The 20,415-nt window shown below is 38.6% G+C and overlaps 1 protein-coding gene across 4 annotated transcripts in view; it reads right to left on the bottom strand.

Moving 5' to 3' along the window:
* Positions 1-4,786: 4,786 nt before the first annotated feature.
* LOC119646928 (G protein alpha o subunit) overlaps positions 4,787-20,415 on the bottom strand; it is a 138,326-nt gene continuing 122,697 nt past the window's right edge. For 2 of the 4 annotated variants that reach the window (XM_038047611.1, XM_038047612.1), the window contains 4 exons: positions 16,907-17,035; positions 16,701-16,830; positions 16,478-16,631; positions 4,787-8,730 (listed from right to left, as the gene is read on the bottom strand). In XM_038047611.1, coding sequence (XP_037903539.1) covers positions 8,543-8,730; positions 16,478-16,631; positions 16,701-16,830; positions 16,907-17,035 — 601 coding nt within the window. In that variant the 3' untranslated portion in view covers positions 4,787-8,542. The remainder of the gene's footprint in view (positions 8,731-16,477; positions 16,632-16,700; positions 16,831-16,906; positions 17,036-20,415) is intronic. The other 2 variants (XM_038047609.1, XM_038047610.1) reach the window with 1 other exon arrangement.

The following is a 20,415-nucleotide window of genomic DNA, read 5'->3' as shown; positions in this document are numbered from 1 at the left end:
TGTCAGCTGTGTACACAGGAAAGCCTCCAGTATTCAAAACGATAATAAGACCGGTGCTGCGCTTTGGTGTGAAACATTGACCCCAATGAAAACTTCCGAAAAACTGGTCAATACCTTCGAGAGGAGAATCCTGAGAAAAACAGCTAAAGCTAAACGAGAGGGCGACCAATGGTAAATCAGATACAACTATGAGTCAAATAGTACATATTTAATGATTCTGATGTCCCCAAATAAAAAAAAATCGGAAGTTCCAATGGGCAGGCCACGTCTAACGTATCGACGACACCCAGATACCTAAAAGGGTATTCGAAGGGAGAGCAAAAAGACAAAGATCAATAGGAAAATCCCGAAAGCGCTGGGAAAATTGGCGAAGCTAGCGCATTAAAGCTCAGATTTCAGAATTGGATGACGCGATCGAAGGATCGAGATGGTTGGAGAAAGACCATAGTCCGAAATGGGCTAAAAAACTTCGACGACGACGATGCTATTATTATTGATTTCTGGATGAGCTCCAGCTCCCACCGTATAATTATTATTTCAGTAAAACATTACTGAGTGTAATTATGCGGTGTTTCCAACGATCAATTATCACGATCAACGATCAACGATCAGTGCTAACGAGTCCTTGGGACTCATGAAGGGAACAAGTGGTTCCCGAAATATCAGTATTTGCGAGAATAAATGTCTACACCAACGAAATAGAAACAAGTTTTTTATTATTTCAAAGCATTACTTCCCACGGTAACAATGGAATCACGATGATTAGTCTTAAAAGGCTAAGGCCGTTGAACTCGAAGAAGTGCTTGGCTGAATATATTCGAGTCACGCCCAGAGATCATGGTTACTTGCGGCGAAGCATAAACATTCATGGCAGAATTAGGACAGGCATCTGAATGCTTGCAAATAAAAGCCTGAACTGAAATGACAAGACGACTGATATGAGCTCCCTTGGAGCAATTGGAAGTCGTAGTAAGTGATAAATTGCTATTGTAGACAGCTGGGGTATGTTAACAATTAAGAAGGATACTAAAAGTGAGAACGTGTACATTGGGAAACGTGAGCCCAATGGATGGAAGCAAATCAGGCATATCGAAGAAATGCATTCGAAAAACATCGCCAGAAAGTCCTTAAATCGCAGTTCTCCTCTATTCAATTTTGCTTTAGCTCGCGAATGTATATCACCCATGGTTGAGAAAATGTAAGTAGAAGGTCGAAGCTATAAGTCCCACTCCTACAGAATAAAAAGCTAACAACGCAAAAGACTCAGCCAGAGTTTGACTCTAAAACAATTTTATGCATACTAGGCGAGAACATACGATCACCTACATTATCACATTCCTTTCTTCGAATCCAGAGTTTTGACATTTATGATAACTTAGCGTCTCTTGACAAAAAACGATAAAATCTCTGCAGGTTAAACAATGGCAGGGCTAGACCAGTAACCGCCCCTGTCGAATTCATAAAAGTAAGATGGGTGACCATGGATTGTTCTGGAACTACCAAGTAATCCAAAGCTAATGGCTACACTTTAACCACAGGTCCTTCAAGAAAATCCTTTTTATGCGTAATATATGGCAGTAAACGGTACGGTATTTGAGGCGCCATGGAAAGTTCTACATTATGGTGTTATGAGCTATTGGGATCGATTGCTGTCTATTTGGAGTGAACCGAGAAGATACTAAACTGGTTACTGCGTTTAAAAAAAAAAATAGTCGCTGCCTCACCTCTGTCCTGGGAGTAGCATGGCCGGAAGTGAAATAGATCGAGATACGTCTGGAAAGTAAGTATAACGAGGATCTCACGGCTACAGGGAATAGTTTTTTGACTTTTCATATAACCCAACTCCTCCCTTAGAAACAAAGCCCGTTCGAGTTTAGTATGTTGAAAACGCTTTACTCAAGAGTACCTCCTGCAAAAAATGTCGGTCGAATCTTCCGCCAACTATGAAAGCCACGCCGGCATGCGCAACCTCGTTGTGAAGGAAAAAAACTCCAGTTGAGCTTTTCAATGAGGTTGAAACTGTCAATGGTGATGGACTTATGAATCGTACAAGTAGTGTTGCGAATATAAACACAGCCGTGCTTCGGTACATGACAATCAGAAGACCGCAAGACGGTAAATTGTGACTGAAGAATTTGACAAAAAATTGAGAAAACAGATCGTGACAATCACATATTGACTTTGGGTGAACTTTCTGCGACGTTTCCGCAAATCTCCAAATTTTTACTGCACTAAACAATCACATAAACCCCCGAATATCGGCAACTATCTGCGAGGTGTGTCTCAAAACAGCAGACAGAACAACACAAGTTGAATTGAGTGCAAATCTCCCAGGTTTTTGGAGCGCTTCAAACTCGAAGGCGATGATTTTCTCTACTCTGTTGTTACTGGAACTTGTGTTGCCCACTTCAAGCTTGAGACCAAAAGGTATCACATCTTTTCGTCCTCCGTAAAAAAATCCAAAACCACAATATAAGGTAAAATAAATCATGGCTTTGGGACCATGAAGGCATAATTTGGATTGAATATCTGGCGCAGGGAAGATCATCAGCGCGGTAAGATACTGTGAGATATTAAAAAATTGAAAAGGGTGCTTCAGAATAAAAGAAAGGGCGTGCTGACAAAGAAAGTTTACCTACTGCACGACAATTCAAGACCTCACACAGCCAACACCATGAAGCAGCTCTTAGACTCGTTTGGATGATATTTTTGGAACTATCCTCCGGATTCTCCTGACCCAGCGCCTTCACATTGCAATATGTTCAGTTCTCTGTAGAGGCGCATGGGTAAAAAAAAGTTTTCAACGACCGAATAGATGAAGGTTGAGGCTGGCATCGGAAAATTGATCCCTCGCCTCACTGCTGCATCCCAAGCGCCACTATGTTGAAAAATAACTTATTTTCTGGACGTGCCTATTTGCAAACACACTATCAATACGAATTGTATCTAGGACGAAAACCGCTAAGTTCAGTTTCATTTGCTGAGGAATAGAATCAATTGGAGAGATGCTTCCACTTTGTTTTATTCACAGATCCTTCCGTGTGAGCTTAGCGCCATCCACTCGATGATGAACAGGACCGATTCGAAAGAAACTTCTTTCTCACTTTTTTGCGATCCAAAAAACCTTTTCTTCAACCAAGCATCCACTTTTGAAAACAGACGGCTGAAAGTTTCATTCAGAGCAATTTGAGTGGTTAGTCCAAGAAAAAGGGTCCATGGACCAAAGAAAGTGCAAGAAAGTTTTTCTTCCATTTGTTCATTCCGTCTTCATGTTATATGGACTCCTTAAATCCGCACAAAGCACAAACTTGGAAGGATCGTTGTCCGAAGCAAAGGGTATTTTATTTTCTTAAAGTATATATTTTTCGGCAATATCCGAACCTCTCTCAGCACACCTCTTGAAGGTAAGTTCCACAACACACCTCTTAAAGATAGGGAGCATACAAATTCTTTATTAAGGAGAAACTTTCCAAGATATCTTCATTTTAAGTTTAGGAAAGCCGGACAGTTGCATCCGAAAGCCAAGCTTACAACCCTGATTTTTTAGGTCAACCAACAAGATACCGATAAGAGCTGTACCAGGATTTTTTATGTTGTCCTTCAATCAGACTGGCAGCAGCAGGTTATGCAGAGGGATCTGATTTATCGAAGATTATAGAGAGGAAAAACTGAACTCGGGTGTGTGGAAATCCTGAAACGAATGGGATTACTCAGTGTATAACGTTAGCTACACCCCGCGCCGTTTCAGAACTTGGAGGACCGGTCGACGAATACTCGGGGGTCAAGAATCGACATCGAACTGTAGCGCCATAGAAGAAATAGAAGAAGGACGCAATTGAAAGGAACTTCAAATCAGCCGTTCCCGGAGTGAGTTTGGTAGCCAGTCTCCTATGGGAAAAGAAAACTAAGGGATTTCTTTTTCATTGGCAACAATTTTGTTTATTAAAGCAAGTACAGTATTTCGGGAATCAGTTTTTCACTTCCTATGGAACAAAACACTGACGGAGGGAAGAAATGATTCCCGAAATACTGTTTTTGCTTTAAAAGAGAAAATCGTAAAATTCTTTTCACGTGAAAGTGACATCCTTTTCGGCGATTCCAATGTCTCCATGGGAAATAAAGTAAGCTTTCCAAGCACAGATTTGTATAAAAAATGACAGTTTCCGGAGAAAAACATAAAATGCAATGTTTTAGTTCTCTGGCTTATCTTGTGATTTTTCTATGGAAATAACTTTCATCCGATAGAAAATTGTTTCTATCACAAGAATCACAGCCTCTTAAAAATATTAAAATATCGAGAAATACTCACCCACATCGAAATACTACCGAAAGCGCTATTGAAATATTCGCCGTTGTTCTTCAATTCAAATTAAACATCCATCGGCCACAATAATTGTTGAAAAAAATCTTGTTGAATGTTGATATATAGCATTTATGTATTATTATATTATTATGCCTCGATAACAACTAAACATTAAATGTAATAATAATAATATGCGAAAGTAATCTAATGAATTGTAGAAGAATTATCGAAAAAAACAAACAAAGAAACTTTGGAAAATGTTACATATTTACCTTATTTTGTAAACGTTTTTGGTTTTTTTTCTGTTTTTTTACATTTTTTTCATGTATGTACTTTGTATAATTTATTATTTAATGACTAGTTAAGAGAAAGGCTTAAAATTAATCCAATTTCTTTTTATCTATTTATATTTATATATATATATATATTTATTCTCCTTTTCTTTCTTTAACCGGAAAGAAATTTTTAGTTGTTTTTTTCATTTTTATTTGTTTCTATCTCATATTGCTGATGTTCATTTCTTTAATTACAACTTGTTTTTTTTTTCTTTGTTCTTATTAAAACCCTTAAATGTAATACGAAAGAACCGAAGCTAGGTTTTGTGTTTTCTTTTTTTATTTATTTTAATTTCGAAATTTGTTCTATTTTGGTTTCTCTTGTTGTTGATTTTCAATTAAATGCATGTGTGGTATTTTGTTACAACTTAGAAGCAAAATATTTCGCTTAGTGTGTGCGACGATTACATTATTCTTTTTTTTATTTTGTACGAATTACGGAAAACTCAGCTCACAGTTGCATCTTTATGCAAAATTAAGGTATAAGGAAGATAAAAATATACAAGTGCTGCGAAATTTGGTTACTTTCATGTCGCACAGTGTTATATTTATTTATATAACAAGTTTTACGTAATCAAGTAAATATAAAAGGATATTTTTTTTCTGATTTCTTTTAGTAAATATTGTTTCACATTACATTATTTTTGTTTTTGTTTTGAACAGTTTTGAATGTAATCTCTTACATTATTTCTCCGAATCTACTTTTTACTTTATTCACGTTCCGTAGAGACTTATTAAAATATATGTAATATAAACATTTCTGGTTGTTTGCTGTAACTATAAGGAAACTGCTTTTGTTGCTGCTGATACAAACATGGTATTTTAATTGTATGTGCATTAATTTTTGTAATTTTCTCCTTTGTATAGAAATAAAACTATTAACTTGTTTGTATTCGAATAATGCTATTAAAGTGTTTACTTTGATGCCTCAAATGATACAAGAACTATTTTTCTTCATCTAGAAATAGATTTGAGTTTTATCTTTTGTATTTTCTTGTATTTAGAAATTTCTTTGGTCTCACAGATTTTTACTTAATATTTTTTAAAGGTTTTATGTAATTTCTTTATATCTTAATCACTAATTTTGTTTTATTTTCATATAATTCAATACAGTACTTTTTTATTTACTTCTGTTTTATCGCGAAACGGCCCTGTTTATGTGAACTAGTCGGTAGTTTATCCAATAAGGTGTGGCTTTATTTGAGAAATTAACTAAAGACTTAGTTTCTGAATGCCGCAATCAAGAAAAACCATCAAAAAACTAACAAAACTACACTACAATATACTGAAAGCGCGTTCTCCGAAAGTTTGTTCTATGTGTATCGCTTTTAGCTTATTTATAGAGCAGAGACATAAACTTTGTCGATAGAGATTTTGCCCGTTAAGAGTTGTTTGGTTGGAGTTGAATTCGTACGGATTCTGGGAAAACAATTAGAAATATACAAAAAATGTCCTTGTTTACACGTATTCTTCTGTATTTTAGCGAAGAGAAATCTATAAGATGTTTTTTCTTTCGTGATACATCATTTTGTTTACATTTTTTAAACTTTCTTACATATTAATACTTGGCAGTGTTTTATATACTTTTTATACATTTTTTTAAATCGTGCTATAAGCGTACTAAAATGAGATTTAAATTTTGACGATAGATTTATAAATCCTTGTTTTGGTGTATTCTACAAAGAAAATATTCAAATACAATTCTTTCTTTGTTATCTAATTTACATGACTTTGTAATGAACAACTGTCGAATGAAAACGTTTCACTCCTCTACATTGTATCGAGCAACCTAACGTTTATTCTATTTAAATGTGCAATTTACGTCTTGAAACTGGGACTTATCTGATGGAAAGTGAAACTGATGGTTGACTGTCATGTTCAACGAAAATGAGATTCCAAACCGCCTACCTATACCAAGCATAACTTTCAGAAATTATCTCTATGTTAAAAGATACACCTCGTTTTCCAGAGCATACTAGATACGTGTCTTTCGACTATTTATCCGTATCTCAGCCAGTAAAACGGAGGAGAAAAATCCTCTCTTATGGCAGAGAGAATCAACTGATCACGGATAAATATCTGTAGTCAGTTCTTCATCTAAAACAAAATTTCACTCCAAGAATAAATGAGACACGTCTAGGGGTTTTCGGATAACTTAGTTCACATTTTTGTATTTTGAGTGAAATAAACAAAACTCTGGATAACAAAGCGCTTCCATCATCCTTCGTATATTTTTAATTTCTGTATTTTCAACACTTTGAAGACATAAAATTATTGTGCTTCATCAATGAATGATTACAAACTATGTAGAAACCTAAATCCTTAACTGGAAATGTTTTGTGCTTCGTTTCTTTGATCACTGCGTTTTTGTTTTGTGCATGGTTGAGCGTACAAACTCAGCATTATTGGGCTAAATCAGTACAAACAGAAATATAAAACGAACGCCATCAAATTTTTCGCCTTTTGAGAGCATTGGCTGTTAAGACAATCAAATGCCAAACATGTTGCACCTTTTATTATGAAAGAATCTATAAAATGAATCTTCTAGTGGTCATCCACTATTATCCAGGGTAAAATAGAACCCATCAATTAATAGAAAAAAAACGATATTCAACCCATTCAACTGCATTTCATTTCAATCAATCGGCGAATTTATGATTAAATGTTTGGAATGAGAGCCCTTTTCTCTAGTTCAAAAAATGCAGGACACACTGGCTTCTTCTCAATAAATATAAAAGCGATATTCACTCTACGTATCTGTCATTCGTATTTAATAATTATCTAAAACAAATCAGCGATAGTAAACATATTATCAACTTCAAAGTTATTACATTCATATCAGACTTAAATGCATATCAAAATATCGAAATATAATAGAAAATAAAACAAACCAACAACATAAATCTATACACTTTGTATAAAGCATTTAATAAAATAAAACTTTGTTTTGTGCGAGACATTACGGTGACAACTTTTTGGTAGTAGCGATAGCAATAATATTTATCAACTATAAAATATTCTTGCATTAGAGAACTTTACGATTGAAGTGTGAATTCACTTAAAATATTTAAAAAAGGAAACATATCGTAATATAGTAAAATAGTTCCAGTTTTCAGACAATGGCACTTTGCTTGCTTGTGATAAATTGTTTAAAGAAATTATCATTTATATTTAAGTTTTCCTCATCGAATGTAGAAAAAAAGTATCAAATCATTCCAATTGTCCGGTTAGCATCAATACAAAAATTCCATCAAATTCTTGTGCATTTTAAATATAAATGTATCTCCTGTTTACATCATGGGAATGTTTCGTAAACGCATTTTTAGCATATGCTTTTGATTTTTAGGCAAATATGTTTGTTATGCTTTAGTTTTCACTTCATTCAGTATATTAACGTGATATATATCGAGAGAGAGAGAGAGAAAGATTGATAAGAGATAGAAAATCAAATAAATATAATACGTAAAATGAAGCTAGAAAATTATCACCTTTTCAATAACAAATAACTTAAAAAATACACAATGAGTTACACATTTCTTTTCCTTTTTTGGTATACACGCAATAAAAATAAATAGCAACTTTCAGTAATACGATACTATTACAAAAAAAATTGTTTTTCGTAGTAATTCTCTTTAGAAAATTGTGTTTGTTGTGTTCTTCCTTTCTTGTTGAACAAAATATTAAAAAAAACATTGAACAGCGCATCAATCAATTAAAATTTAAAATAAAAAAAAAAGGATTATAATTTCTCATGTTTTACTCTATAAAAAAAAATAATAAAGAGTAAATTAACATTAACTATGGCATTATTATTTTTTGGTATTTTGTTGTGTCGTTTCCGTTTTGTGTGTATGTTATATAATATTATCATTATCGTTATTATTATTATACTTTTCTTTAAAACTTAATAAAGACCACATCCTCTTAAATTGTTAGCGATTATGACATCGGTCACAGCATCGAACACAAATTGAATATTGGTCGTATCAGTAGCACACGTCATGTGGCAGTAAATTTCTTTCGACGTTGATTTGTTTTTCGCTTCGAATTGAGCTTGAATGTAGGCAGCTGCTTCACCATATTCTTGTCCACCTGAAAGAATTAGTGATGTTGGTTTTAGTAATTTTATTGTTTTGTAATTGTTAACATTTTCAAATTACAACGTTAATTGTAAAAAATTCAAATGAAATATTGCTTTCAGTTAAAGTAAGTCGGGAAACCGAAAGCTGGACGTTTCAGGTAGGAAAAGTTTTGTATATTTCTTTTATAGAGACATTTGAGTGTGAATTTGTCCCATTAGTACGCATCACGTAATATAGGGTTGGGGAAAAAGAAATGTCGTATTTTGTCAATAGAAGGCGACACTTAACCATATCTTGTGTTGTACTTATCGCATCGGGTCATACTATATGGCGATTTGAAGACGACAATCTGTGCTACAAGTGTCTCTTTGACAGTGTTGTGATCGTACGTTTCGGTCTCAAGTTATAGCGCGTCAAAGATGGAGTCCACCAACCAAAATTTTGTGAAGTTTATGGGCCCGATACTTGGTTTGATCGATTCCGTTCTGGTGTAGTGGATGTCGAAGGTGCACCCCGTACTGGTAGGCCAATCGTCGTAGAAACCGATAAAATCGTCGAAATCATCCAAGTAGACCGGCATCTGAGCATTCGCTCGCTTGGCCAGAAACTGAGTATAAACCATAAAACCGTTTGGAACCATTTGCAGAAGGATTCAAAAAAAAAAGCTGTATGTTTGGGTGCCACACGAGTTGACCCAAAAAAATATCTTGGATCGAATCAACGCCTGCGATGCACTGCTAAAACGGAACGAATTTGACCCAATTTTGAAGCAGATGGTGACTGGTGATGAATAGTGGATCACGTACGATAACCTCAAGCGAAAAAGATCGTGGGCGAAGCGCGGCGAGCGGGCCCAACCTATCGCCAAGCCCAGATTGACGGCCAGGAAGGTTTTGCTGTGTGTTTGGTGGGATTGGAAGGGAGTCATCCATTATAAGCTACTCAACTATGCCCAGACCCTCAATTCGGTCCTCTACTGTCAGCAACTCGACTGTTTGAAGCAGGCGATTGAGCAGAAGCGGCCAGAATTGGTCAATAGGAATGATGTTGTGTTCCACCAGACAACGCTCGGCCTCACACATCTTTGATGACCCGATGAGATGTCCTATCGCACCCACCGTATAGCCCGGACCTGGGACCAAGAGATTACTATCTCTTCCGCTCCATGCAAAATGCTCTTGATGCTACTAAGAGGCTTGCGAAAACTGGCTGTCTGAGTTTTCTGCAAATAAGGAAGGGGGGCTTCATAAAGGGGGTATAATGAAGTTGCCTTCTAAATGGTAACAAGTTTGCGAACAAAACGGCGCATATTTGACTTAAACCGGATAATTCTAAGTATGTTAAACAAAGCGTCAAATTTCGATCACAAATACGACATTACTTTTTCCCCAACCCAATATATACATATATTATGTGAGTATACCCACTTTCGGGTAATATTGACATTCAAAATTTTGAATTTCCAAAGAAGTAACAATTTTGACCTATTATAACTTTGTTAGTAACCAAACTTGGTAGGATCAAGCTCTATATCAAAACCGATATTGCTGCAAAATTTCGTGGTGTTAGGATGAATTTGTGGGGGGTTCTGAAAATTATAGTAATATACTATTATTAACTGGAAAGTATTTCGGAGCCTAGTCACAATATAGTAGAAGCCTCTCGATTTTTTTTCAGATTTTTCGGTTGGGCAATTTCTGAGAATGACCCCGTTAAATAAATAATCAATTTCGACCCCCCGAACTCCCCTCCCCGTCTTTCCAACAAATGTCAAAACTAAGACTAGCTTCGGAAAGTACTAACCGAAACCTTTCAGTTGATACCCCACATCACTATATTTAGTGAAAAAAAAAAAATGTACACCCCCTTTTGGATGCACGGGGACCTTCTAATAAATTCGGCGTAACAGGATGTAACTCAATGTATGCGTGAGCGTTCACAGTTCCCGTCTTTCCACCAAATTTGTTGTCAATTGCTGCTACAGTCTCCGAGAAAAATGCGTGTGACGGGCAGATAGACCTGTGCGCAGTTGCAAGATCTCCCATCAGGCGCGTCCCTTCGTGCGGATAAGGGCATGCTCGGCGGATGCGTAGGAATATGCACATGTACGCATTTGGAGGTGTGCCTGCGTAGGCATGTTTATGTGCAGGTCGGGTAGGTGGGAGAAAAACACCCACTCGTGGACAAAAATGGCTATGGGAAGGACACCCAGAACAAGAAACCAATATGGAAGAAGAAAGGAGAGTAAAAGTTACGGCGCAAGGACTTGGAACCCGTTGCATCGAATACTACAAGTAGTCTGGAGAAAGAGCCATTTAAAAGGAGTACATCACTAGCGAGAACGCCTGCTCAAAATACACGGAAAGATGCCCCACAAACTCGTCATTCATTAGCCCATAGTGGGGTGACTTCATCTGGTCGGAACAAGTCACAGGGCTTAGTATTTAATCCATTTAGGGGAAGCTCGAAGATCCTGCGATCTCCTCCGAAATCAACGTTGATGAAGGAAGGAAATCAGGGAAGCTCCCGAAAGGTTAATAAATACGGAAGTGCCTAGTGGGAAAACCAAGCAGAGGAGCAGGGTTAGAATACGGAAGAATCATCGTTTGCTCTACTCGAAGGTAAAATTGTAGAGTTGTCTGAATTTATAAAGGACAAACACAACGTGCATCAGGCCATCAAAAACATGGTCCATACCATTCGTGTACTGTACAATAGTGCCAAGGACGAAAAAAATGCCTCAAAGAAATCAAACGTCACCCAGGCAACACAAGTGACACCCCCTCTAAATCCAAAGGGCGGTAAGCTTGAAAAGAGGAGAAGAGATAGCGCGAACGATTCTTTCGGAACTTCACAGGTCGCGAAAAGGCAAAAAGGCCTCTCACCGGCAAAGGGGAAGGCAAACAAAGTTACCAAAATCGTGGAAACTGCGGCGCCGGTTCCAATCGACCCAAGGGAGATAAAGCCCCAAAAAGGAAGCAAGGAAGCATGGACCAAGGTTGGCGGAGAGAAAAATGTGACACATAAAAAAAGATTACGGCCGAATTAATTATCATGTTCAAAAAAGGTGATATGACTTATGTCGATATCCTCAGGAAGGTCAAATCCCATCCTGAGCTGATGGACCTTGGAGAAAACATCAGCCGAATCAGACACTCCCCGCTCCGGGCAAAACGGTTGAAAATTTCCTCGGCAAGGTGGAGAAGTCCTTAGGAGAAGAAGCACAAGTGCGAGCCAGAAGCAGGAGATCGTTATAAAATGCAAGGACACTAACGACCAAGGAGGATATCCGTGAGGCCTTAGAAAAACAATTTGGACCATTTGGCTTACAAGATTCCGTAATCAGAGGACTGAGAAAGGCATACGGAGGCACGCAAACGGCAACTATAAGTCACCAGCTGAAGCAGCGTTCAAAATGCTGGCGGCTGGTAAAGTAAAAATAGATTGGTTCGTTTGCCGATTCAGGAAGCAGGTGTCCCTCAAGCGCTACTTTAGCTGCCTGGATTTTGACCACAAAGCGACAAAATGCACCGGTGACTGTGACAGGTAAAAAAGTTGCAGAAAATATGGGGGGGAAGGCCATATGTTCAGGGAGTGCAATGCATCAGATGCCCAGTGTTTAGGAGAGCCTTGAATGCAGTAAAGAAATGAGGTTGATACAAATCAACCTGAAGCTTCTCTTGCAGACCATCTATGAGTCCAAAATCGAAGCTGCCATAATCAGCGAGCCTTACCGTAATAATAAGAGCGGTGTCTGGACTGCAAATGTAACTGGCAAGGCGGTAATATGGGCGTGTGGAAATCAAGCCATTCAAGAAGTGATGGAGTTTCCAGAAATTGGATTCTTCAGGGCAAAAATAGCTGGTATCTATATATATAGTTGCTATGCTAGGAATGCTAGCCTCGGATGCAAAAAGTCGAAATCCCAAGACCATAACGGGTGATTTCAATGCGTGGGACGTGGATTGGGGCAGTTGCACTATGAACACCAGGGGCCGTCTCCTGCTCGAGGCTTTCGCGGAGCTAGAGTCAATAGTCCATCTGACATATGTGAGTACCATATTGGCAAGGAGAATGGTATGGTTTGTCAATGAGCATCATACTCATAGCGACCACCAGGCAATTTTCCTCCAGATCGAATATGGGCCATGCGGCGATGTGCGTTCCTGTGGAGCTGGAAACCAGGGCTGGTCCGTGAAAAAGTTTAAAGAGGATGCATTCATAGAGATGCTATTGGGATGCTAAAATCCAGATGGTACCGCTACAGAAAAGGTAGAGCAAATGATGGGACGCATAACGAGAGCTGCTTTGCCGAGGCGGCGAGTCCTCGCAAAAAGGCGCTCAAACTATTGGTAGAATAGTATTTAAATAACTAGCTCTTCACCAAATTAGAATAAAATTTACTTTTGGCAAGTACATGGCGCTAAAACGGACAGAGTGACGCAAAACTTTCTATACTCCAAAAAACTCAAAAAAAAACCAACTTTGAAAATCTTGTGATTTTCTGTAATTTTTCTTACAACTGCTAACCGCTGCATAATTTTTAAATAGAGGAGTAATAAAATTTTCAATGGCTTTGCTATAAGGAAACCATTGCCTATGAACCCCCAAGAACAGGTAAATCGGTAGATGATTTGTATGGATACACACCATGCAGATGTGCTGATACATAGGTAACTTTTAAGGAGCTTCAGATGCTGACTCCAAAAGAATAACAAATTGGAAACCGGGAGCTCGGGGCTTCAGGTTGAAAGGTTGGAAGATTTGGTTTGTTTCTTATGTAAGTTTATTTGAGTACAGAACTATTCCATTTATACGTAGCCCGCAATGTAAACGTATATTTAGCACGTCAAGCTAATTACTTTTGTACTTTGGGTTACACGGAAAAGCCAACTTTGAGCTGCTGCAATTATTAGTAATAGTACGATGAAACTTGGGAACACCATGGGGGGGTTTCTGGTCAATTTCCCAAAAAATTAGTAATATACTATTATTAACTTAATTTGAGTAGATATCGATATGGAGAACATTTTGAAGCCTGGATGCCGTATAGAGGCAGCTTCTTGATTCTTTTCAAATTTTCAGGTTGGGTAACTTCTGAGAATGGGTCCGCTAAAGAAATCATCACTTTCGACCCTCTCGCACTCTCCACCCTTCCAACAAATGTCAAAATTAAGACAGGCCGATGAAAAAAAATGTTGCAATGTCTTTGCAGCCAACCCCGTATCCCTGATTTCATAAGTACTACATCTCATTTATCAAGTGTTAGTTCACTCTCTGCAAGCAGATTTCTATCCCATTTCAGCAACTTAATTAAGAAATGAGTATAATTTCAATTTCACCAGATATAATACTATCCGAACAACTCTACCACTTTTAGTCAGAACAATATGGTTTTGATGAAGTCGTTATCGAGAACCTGGTCATCCATTTCGCTGTTGCGGCAATAACTAAAACCACTCGTAACAGGCGGATTTTGATAATTTTCCTCTATATTAAATCCTAGCTGTGGAGATTGTGAAACCTTCAACTGAAACCCACGTACCAAATTTTCAATAGCGATTTCAACTCAAGGTACCCCCTCGCAGTAAAGCAGCTAATCAAGAATGAAAAAATCCTGTTTGAATCGATACATCACCTTTATACGCCAACCGATCTTGAGATGGTCTTGCCGCATTCACAAACAAGACTCGTAATTTAATCCATCATTAACTACTTCCTGTCGTTTGACGAAGCGAGGCAGATTCTTCGGATAAAATCGTGCAAAACTTTACTCTTGGACTGCTGGCTTTACCAGCAATATTCGTCTTCCGAGCTGCAGAGCACATTGAATGTATTCGCTATCCCTTCACTAGCTTATGCATTTGGAATAGTGCCGTGAACGAAGACCGATCTAGAAAACTTCTAGCGGCGGATACGGACAACTATGACCAAATTCCGAATGCATCATCCAAAGTCTGCCGTGGAGCGGATGATCTTGCCTCGTGACATCGGAGGAGACATAGGGGCGTGGTTGACATGGCATCACAACATCATCGCCAGGTCGACTCGCTGCTTATTTTTACAGCAAAGAGCAAGCGAGTCCCTTGCATGCGGCTGTCTGTAAGGCAGACTGTGGGCTGACTTCACTTAATTTGAAGGATCGATCGAATGCACAGTAAACACGTGAATTGTCTTTGGCAACCATTTGTCGATTTGCATTTCTCGAACAGATGGCTGTGTACTGGGAGCTCTTTGCTGAGACGGAGGGGTTCATGTGTGCCATTCAGGGCGACGTGGTCGCCACCCGAGCTTATAAAAAGCTCAACATGAAAGAACGGGTGGAGAACGACCAGTGCACAATGTGTGATTCGGCGTTAAAGACGTTGGAACATCTCATTTCTGGCTGCACTGTTATGGCACCGGTGCAATACATCACCAGGCATAATGCTGTATGTAAGGTTATCCATCAAAACCTTGCATACAAGCATGGGCTGATCACGGGAACATGTCCGGTTTACCGATATGACGCACAAGCAGTACCTGATAGTTCTTCTTACAGCAAGTATTGGGACCGGCAAGTTCTGACTGATCGCCATACTGCACAAAACAAGCCTGACGTAATGCTAGTTGACAAGACGGGTCGCTCCACGTATATTATTGATGTTGCTATCCCCCATAATAGTAACATTGAACGGAAGAAGTGGAGAAGAAGGTGAACTATGAGCCATTGGCTCGGGAAATCAAAGAAAGTTGGCGTCTCAACCGGGTGGTTGTAGTTCCCATAATATTGTCAGCTGCAGGTATTCTACCTAAATCCCTCACGGCTTCGCTTGATGTCCTGGGACTTTCGCACAGTCTGGTTCATACCAAGCAGAAGTACAGCATTCTGCATACGTGCTCGATGTTGCAGGGACTACTCGACGGATTCTCCCATTGACCTACCATCGGCCACTACCACCAGCGCCTCTTCAGTTTTGTAGGTAGGATCGTCCAAGCCTAAATGCTTGGCACTTAGTGCTAGTATTAGGTAAAATCCGGCATCTGCCGAGGTTGTGATAACTCGGAAATAATAATAATAATCGTTGGCGCAACAATCCATATTGGATCAGAGCCTTGAAGTGTGTTAGAGCACTTAATTCAAGACCGTAACGGTACACTACAGGATTACAGTACCCTATAGGAGGTAATGTGATCAGCATTGCGCTCGCCCAAGATTATTACCCTGATTTGACTCAGGTACTCATTCACAGCTGAGTCGACTGGTATCCGACGTCAAATCACGATACAAATACCACTGCCACCAGTGAAATTTGAACCGCCACCCTCCGTATGATAGTCTAGTGCTCTAACCACTGAGATATCCGGACACTCCATATTAATTACATAACATTAATCATGTAATCCATTTAATTTATGCACAACCCTGGATTATTACCATCATGTACATTTGCTCGTGGTTTCATCATTTTGTGATTCTTCCGTCTGAGGACAGAGTGTATCAAAAACGTTATCTTACCATGTTCCAACTTCGTCAAGAACAATAAGATTTGGACCAAACTTCTCGATTTTATCACTTATTTTATGCCTTAAGACAGCGTTAACATCATTATACCATGTATGCACGACATATAATAGTGTTTTCATTTATAGTAAATTTCTTAATGAAATCGCATTAGTTCACATGCTAAGACAATGGTTCTATGGAAACTACCTCCATGAAAGTCCTAGCTTTTTTAACATCCCCACATAAAATTAAGTTTAAACTTGGAACTCACCTGTGTATTCGGGAAAACAGATTGTCAATGGACTCTTACGAATTTTTTCCTCGAAAAGATCCTTTTTATTTAAAAATAAAATAATCGATGTGTCGGTGAACCATTTATTATTACAGATTGAGTCGAATAATTTTAGAGATTCTTGCATTCGATTCTGAAATTAAGAGATGACAACTCATGAACATCACCAACATCTTGTTATATTTATTTAATGAGGACTTACTGTTGTTTCATCTTCATGTAATACTTGATCATATTCGGACATAGCTACACAAAATATAATCGCTGTAACATCTTCGAAGCAATGGATCCATTTTTTACGTTCCGATCTTTGCCCTCCAACATCGAATAATCTGAAGGACGAAATGGACAAGGAGAATATTAATGAAAATCAACTTCTTAAATATCTGCAGGATTATCAGTACTTACTTGAAGTTAAGGTTTTTAAACGAAAAGTGAACTTCAACAATACCGGTCGTTTTTACTCGGGTTCGCAGAATGTCTTGTTCGGTTGGTTGATAGTCCTTCGCCCCTAATCGATCCAGGTCGTCTAGGAAACTGTAAAAAAAGAGAGAATGGAATTATTAATTGACTTCTGTGACTGTGTATTGTAGGATATTCTATGAACTATTGGGAAACACTCTCATTTAAGTCAAAAGATGACGAATGATTTATAAGGTTGCGGCTTGTCCCAATGTAAATGTAAACAGAAAACGTAATTTTCACAACTCATTAAGTCCTTCATGAAAACATTTTCCACAAATTCATTGCAAGTAATCAACGAATCAGATGATGTCCAAAGGCGATAAAGGTGGTAATTAACATAGTGCAAACACAATAAAATTTGGGCCAATAAAACTAAAATCATTTCATTGTGCTTCAACTGTTGAGTGTTATATTGCAAAATTAAACAATTTAAACATTCTCAGTTGAAGTTCACTTGCATCATAAAAGAGTGTCGAGAAACGAAAATACAAGTGAATGCCATTACCATTATTCTCAATTTGAGAATCGCTCGCTAAAATAGGCCCGGCTACGTGCGCTTTTCTTAACTGTTCACCGAAAAAAAAAATTAACGCACGGCCTACCATATCTGTAACATAATTAATGTTTCTTGTGCGATAGTTACATTACCTGGCAAGGTCACGTGGGATATTAATTAGAAAAGTAAAACCAACTTTAACGACGCTTCACTTGTCATAAAATTACTGCATAATAGCCCAGACATATATTATTTTGCGGGTTTTACTGGCCAAAAAATTGTGAAGAGTTACGTTTCAAGTACCCGCTGAGTTTGTATACATATGGGGCCGGAGTGTGTGCTAGAAAATATATGGAAGTATGCAGCCGTTGTTTAACAAGTACTTCTAGTTGGTTGTATTCAGCGGAGATTTGAAATTTCCGACGAAATTTGTAGATCTTTTTTGTGCTTCAAGGAAATAACTTAGCACAGTGAAAGTCCATATGAAAGCATCCTCATCTAAGATGCTGATAAAAAAGAAATCTTTGGATCCAAAAACTTTGATAATTGAATTTTTATCGCCAGAATACAATGCGAAATGCGTTTTTTTTCCAATTCTAGCTCCTAATTTTTACCATGAAATGAAAATTACAAGGTTTGATAAGGGAGATCAATAATTTCCTTGCGTAACACATATAGTATGTACATTTCGGAAAGGATTAGTTCGGAGCAATATTTGCTCCACTCTAATCTCGTCAAAAATATACAAAACCGCACCAAATTTCTCAGGTTCCTAAGAACCAATTCATTAGCGCTGTTTGAAGTGTTAATTGTCAAAGATGGATTACCACAGATGCATGACGATCCTGAACGCATCTTCAACCCTACGAGCTCCTAAATAAAGAGAGAAGTGGCTTAAGATTCTGGATTAGTTTGGCGTCCAGAGCAATCCAAAAACAGCATCCTGGATGATGTTAGGAACAGACCGAGAGATAACCGAGAGGAATTCTGAATCAGTCCCAAACAATGCCAACACGGCGGTCTGGATGTTAGGTGGTAGCCCAGAAGGTAGAAGAGAAGCTATTGAGAAGAAGGTTCCTGAACAAAGGGGCTAGCACTTGGGACTGCCACACAATGTTAAAGGTGTTATCTGTAACACCAGTGAGGCGGAGTACAATCAACGGTGATTGCTTTTAAGGCGTGAATGAGCTGCAGAACCGCATGCTATATTCAAACTATTCACGAAGAGCTAATGTGCAGGCTACTAAATTCTTACGAGGATAACATTCATCTATTACAGCTATCCAATATGCTAGGAGCAAAAACATAGAGATTATACCAGGCTACGATTCCCCTTACCCCCACACCACTCTAAATGAGCTCTGGAAGGTTTAACACCAAGATGCGATGATCCAAACTACTTGAATATTCGATAAGAACAGAGCTGCAAATTCGTAACTTGGAAAATGAGCCCATTATCGCCATCCAAATTAGATAAGCAACTAAGGACAACAATGTTACCTCTCAGCCGAACTCTGAACACTGATGTCAATACAAAAAAAGTTCAAAAACCTCTGCGTATAACATTAGCTAAGCGATAACCTCGCATACGCTTCTGTAAGGAGACGAACTCGGAGTAACTTTAAAATTAAAACAGATTCAGATAAAGAGTGTAGCCAGTAATCTGGTATTTTAAGTTTTCAGAGTGGAAAGTATACTGAAAACGACGCAGAAACAGCAGCTTGAATTGCGGAATTGTATCCGAACACAGCCCTTAACGCAGAACCCGATCTTTAACAACAATATGAAGAAAGAGACTATGTAGATGCCCTATACATCACAAAGTAAATAAACCTATCCGGATCCCGTTAAACTAACCTCCGGTTTCACTATAGGCAACTCAACCACGAGGAAGGTAAATTCACGGAAGTAGCACGAACTGACGGCAAAAATTTGGAAAGAGATATTCAAGAACACAGTCATTTATGACAAAGCACAACGGCATGGAAATGATCCGCTGTTGATAAGCTGCATTCATCGCATGCAAGAATGCACAAGAATTCAAATCACTGTCAAGTATGATAAGATTTTTCAGGAGTTGCCCATAAAGAGAGGTCTTTCCTCACTTGGTTCCTGGTAATAGTTGGTTGCCGTCCGCACTAAGCGTGTTTTCATGTGCTGGAAATCGATATCAGGCAGATTAGTAACTACGAGATTTCGTTCCAGAATGAGAAACATCCCAATAGTACAGGTAGTAGGTAGGTAGGTATCAATAGTGCTGTGGTACGCCGTTTTGATGACATAAACTGCTAAGGCCATGAAGGCTATGGTAAGAACAAGGGGAGCAGAGTGCAGCCCGTAGCATTCACGAAAGATACCAGCTCTCCCATTCTACAAATAGAGACCTCCTTGAGCTTTTGAAAGAATGATTTATCTTGTGTCCGTAACCTGTTTCTAAATAGAGCGGAGCAATTGCGAAGGAAGTGCCTCAGAGTTTCTCCTTATTCTCCGTAGCTGCATTGGTATCGGCATTACGAATTGTAAGGCATGCCGCGGGCGCGGCGATCCTAAGGCCAGTGCCCCGTGTAGACCGCCATAATTTTGTATGCATTTGACATGTTCTGGTTCGAAGTGAAGTTTAGGCGAAACGTCTAGGGTTCCCGAGATATTTCATATACAATGTAGTCTGACAGCACTGTACGCAAGAGTGTATCTAATACGGGGGTACAGAGGGAGGATTTGTATGCCGGACAGGAGTGAACAGGTCCGGTAGAACCTCCACACGCGGTTCTTTGGATCCTATCAAGCCTCATTCTGTTGCACTTTTTGCTCAGCACTTACCACCACACAATAGAATCGTACGCTGGGATGGGACCAATCACGACTGTGTACATCCTGCCAGAAACTCAACTTCCTTACAAAGGTCTTTCTGCCAGTGTAGACGACTATACAGGGCTTCTTTACCTTCAGTTCTATG

The sequence above is a fragment of the Hermetia illucens genome, chromosome 1 (assembly GCF_905115235.1).
Source record: "Hermetia illucens chromosome 1, iHerIll2.2.curated.20191125, whole genome shotgun sequence".
NCBI classification, from domain to species: domain Eukaryota; kingdom Metazoa; phylum Arthropoda; class Insecta; order Diptera; family Stratiomyidae; genus Hermetia; species Hermetia illucens.
The sequence above is the reverse complement of the archived record's forward strand: the minus strand, read 5'-3'. Positions and strand labels throughout refer to the sequence as shown.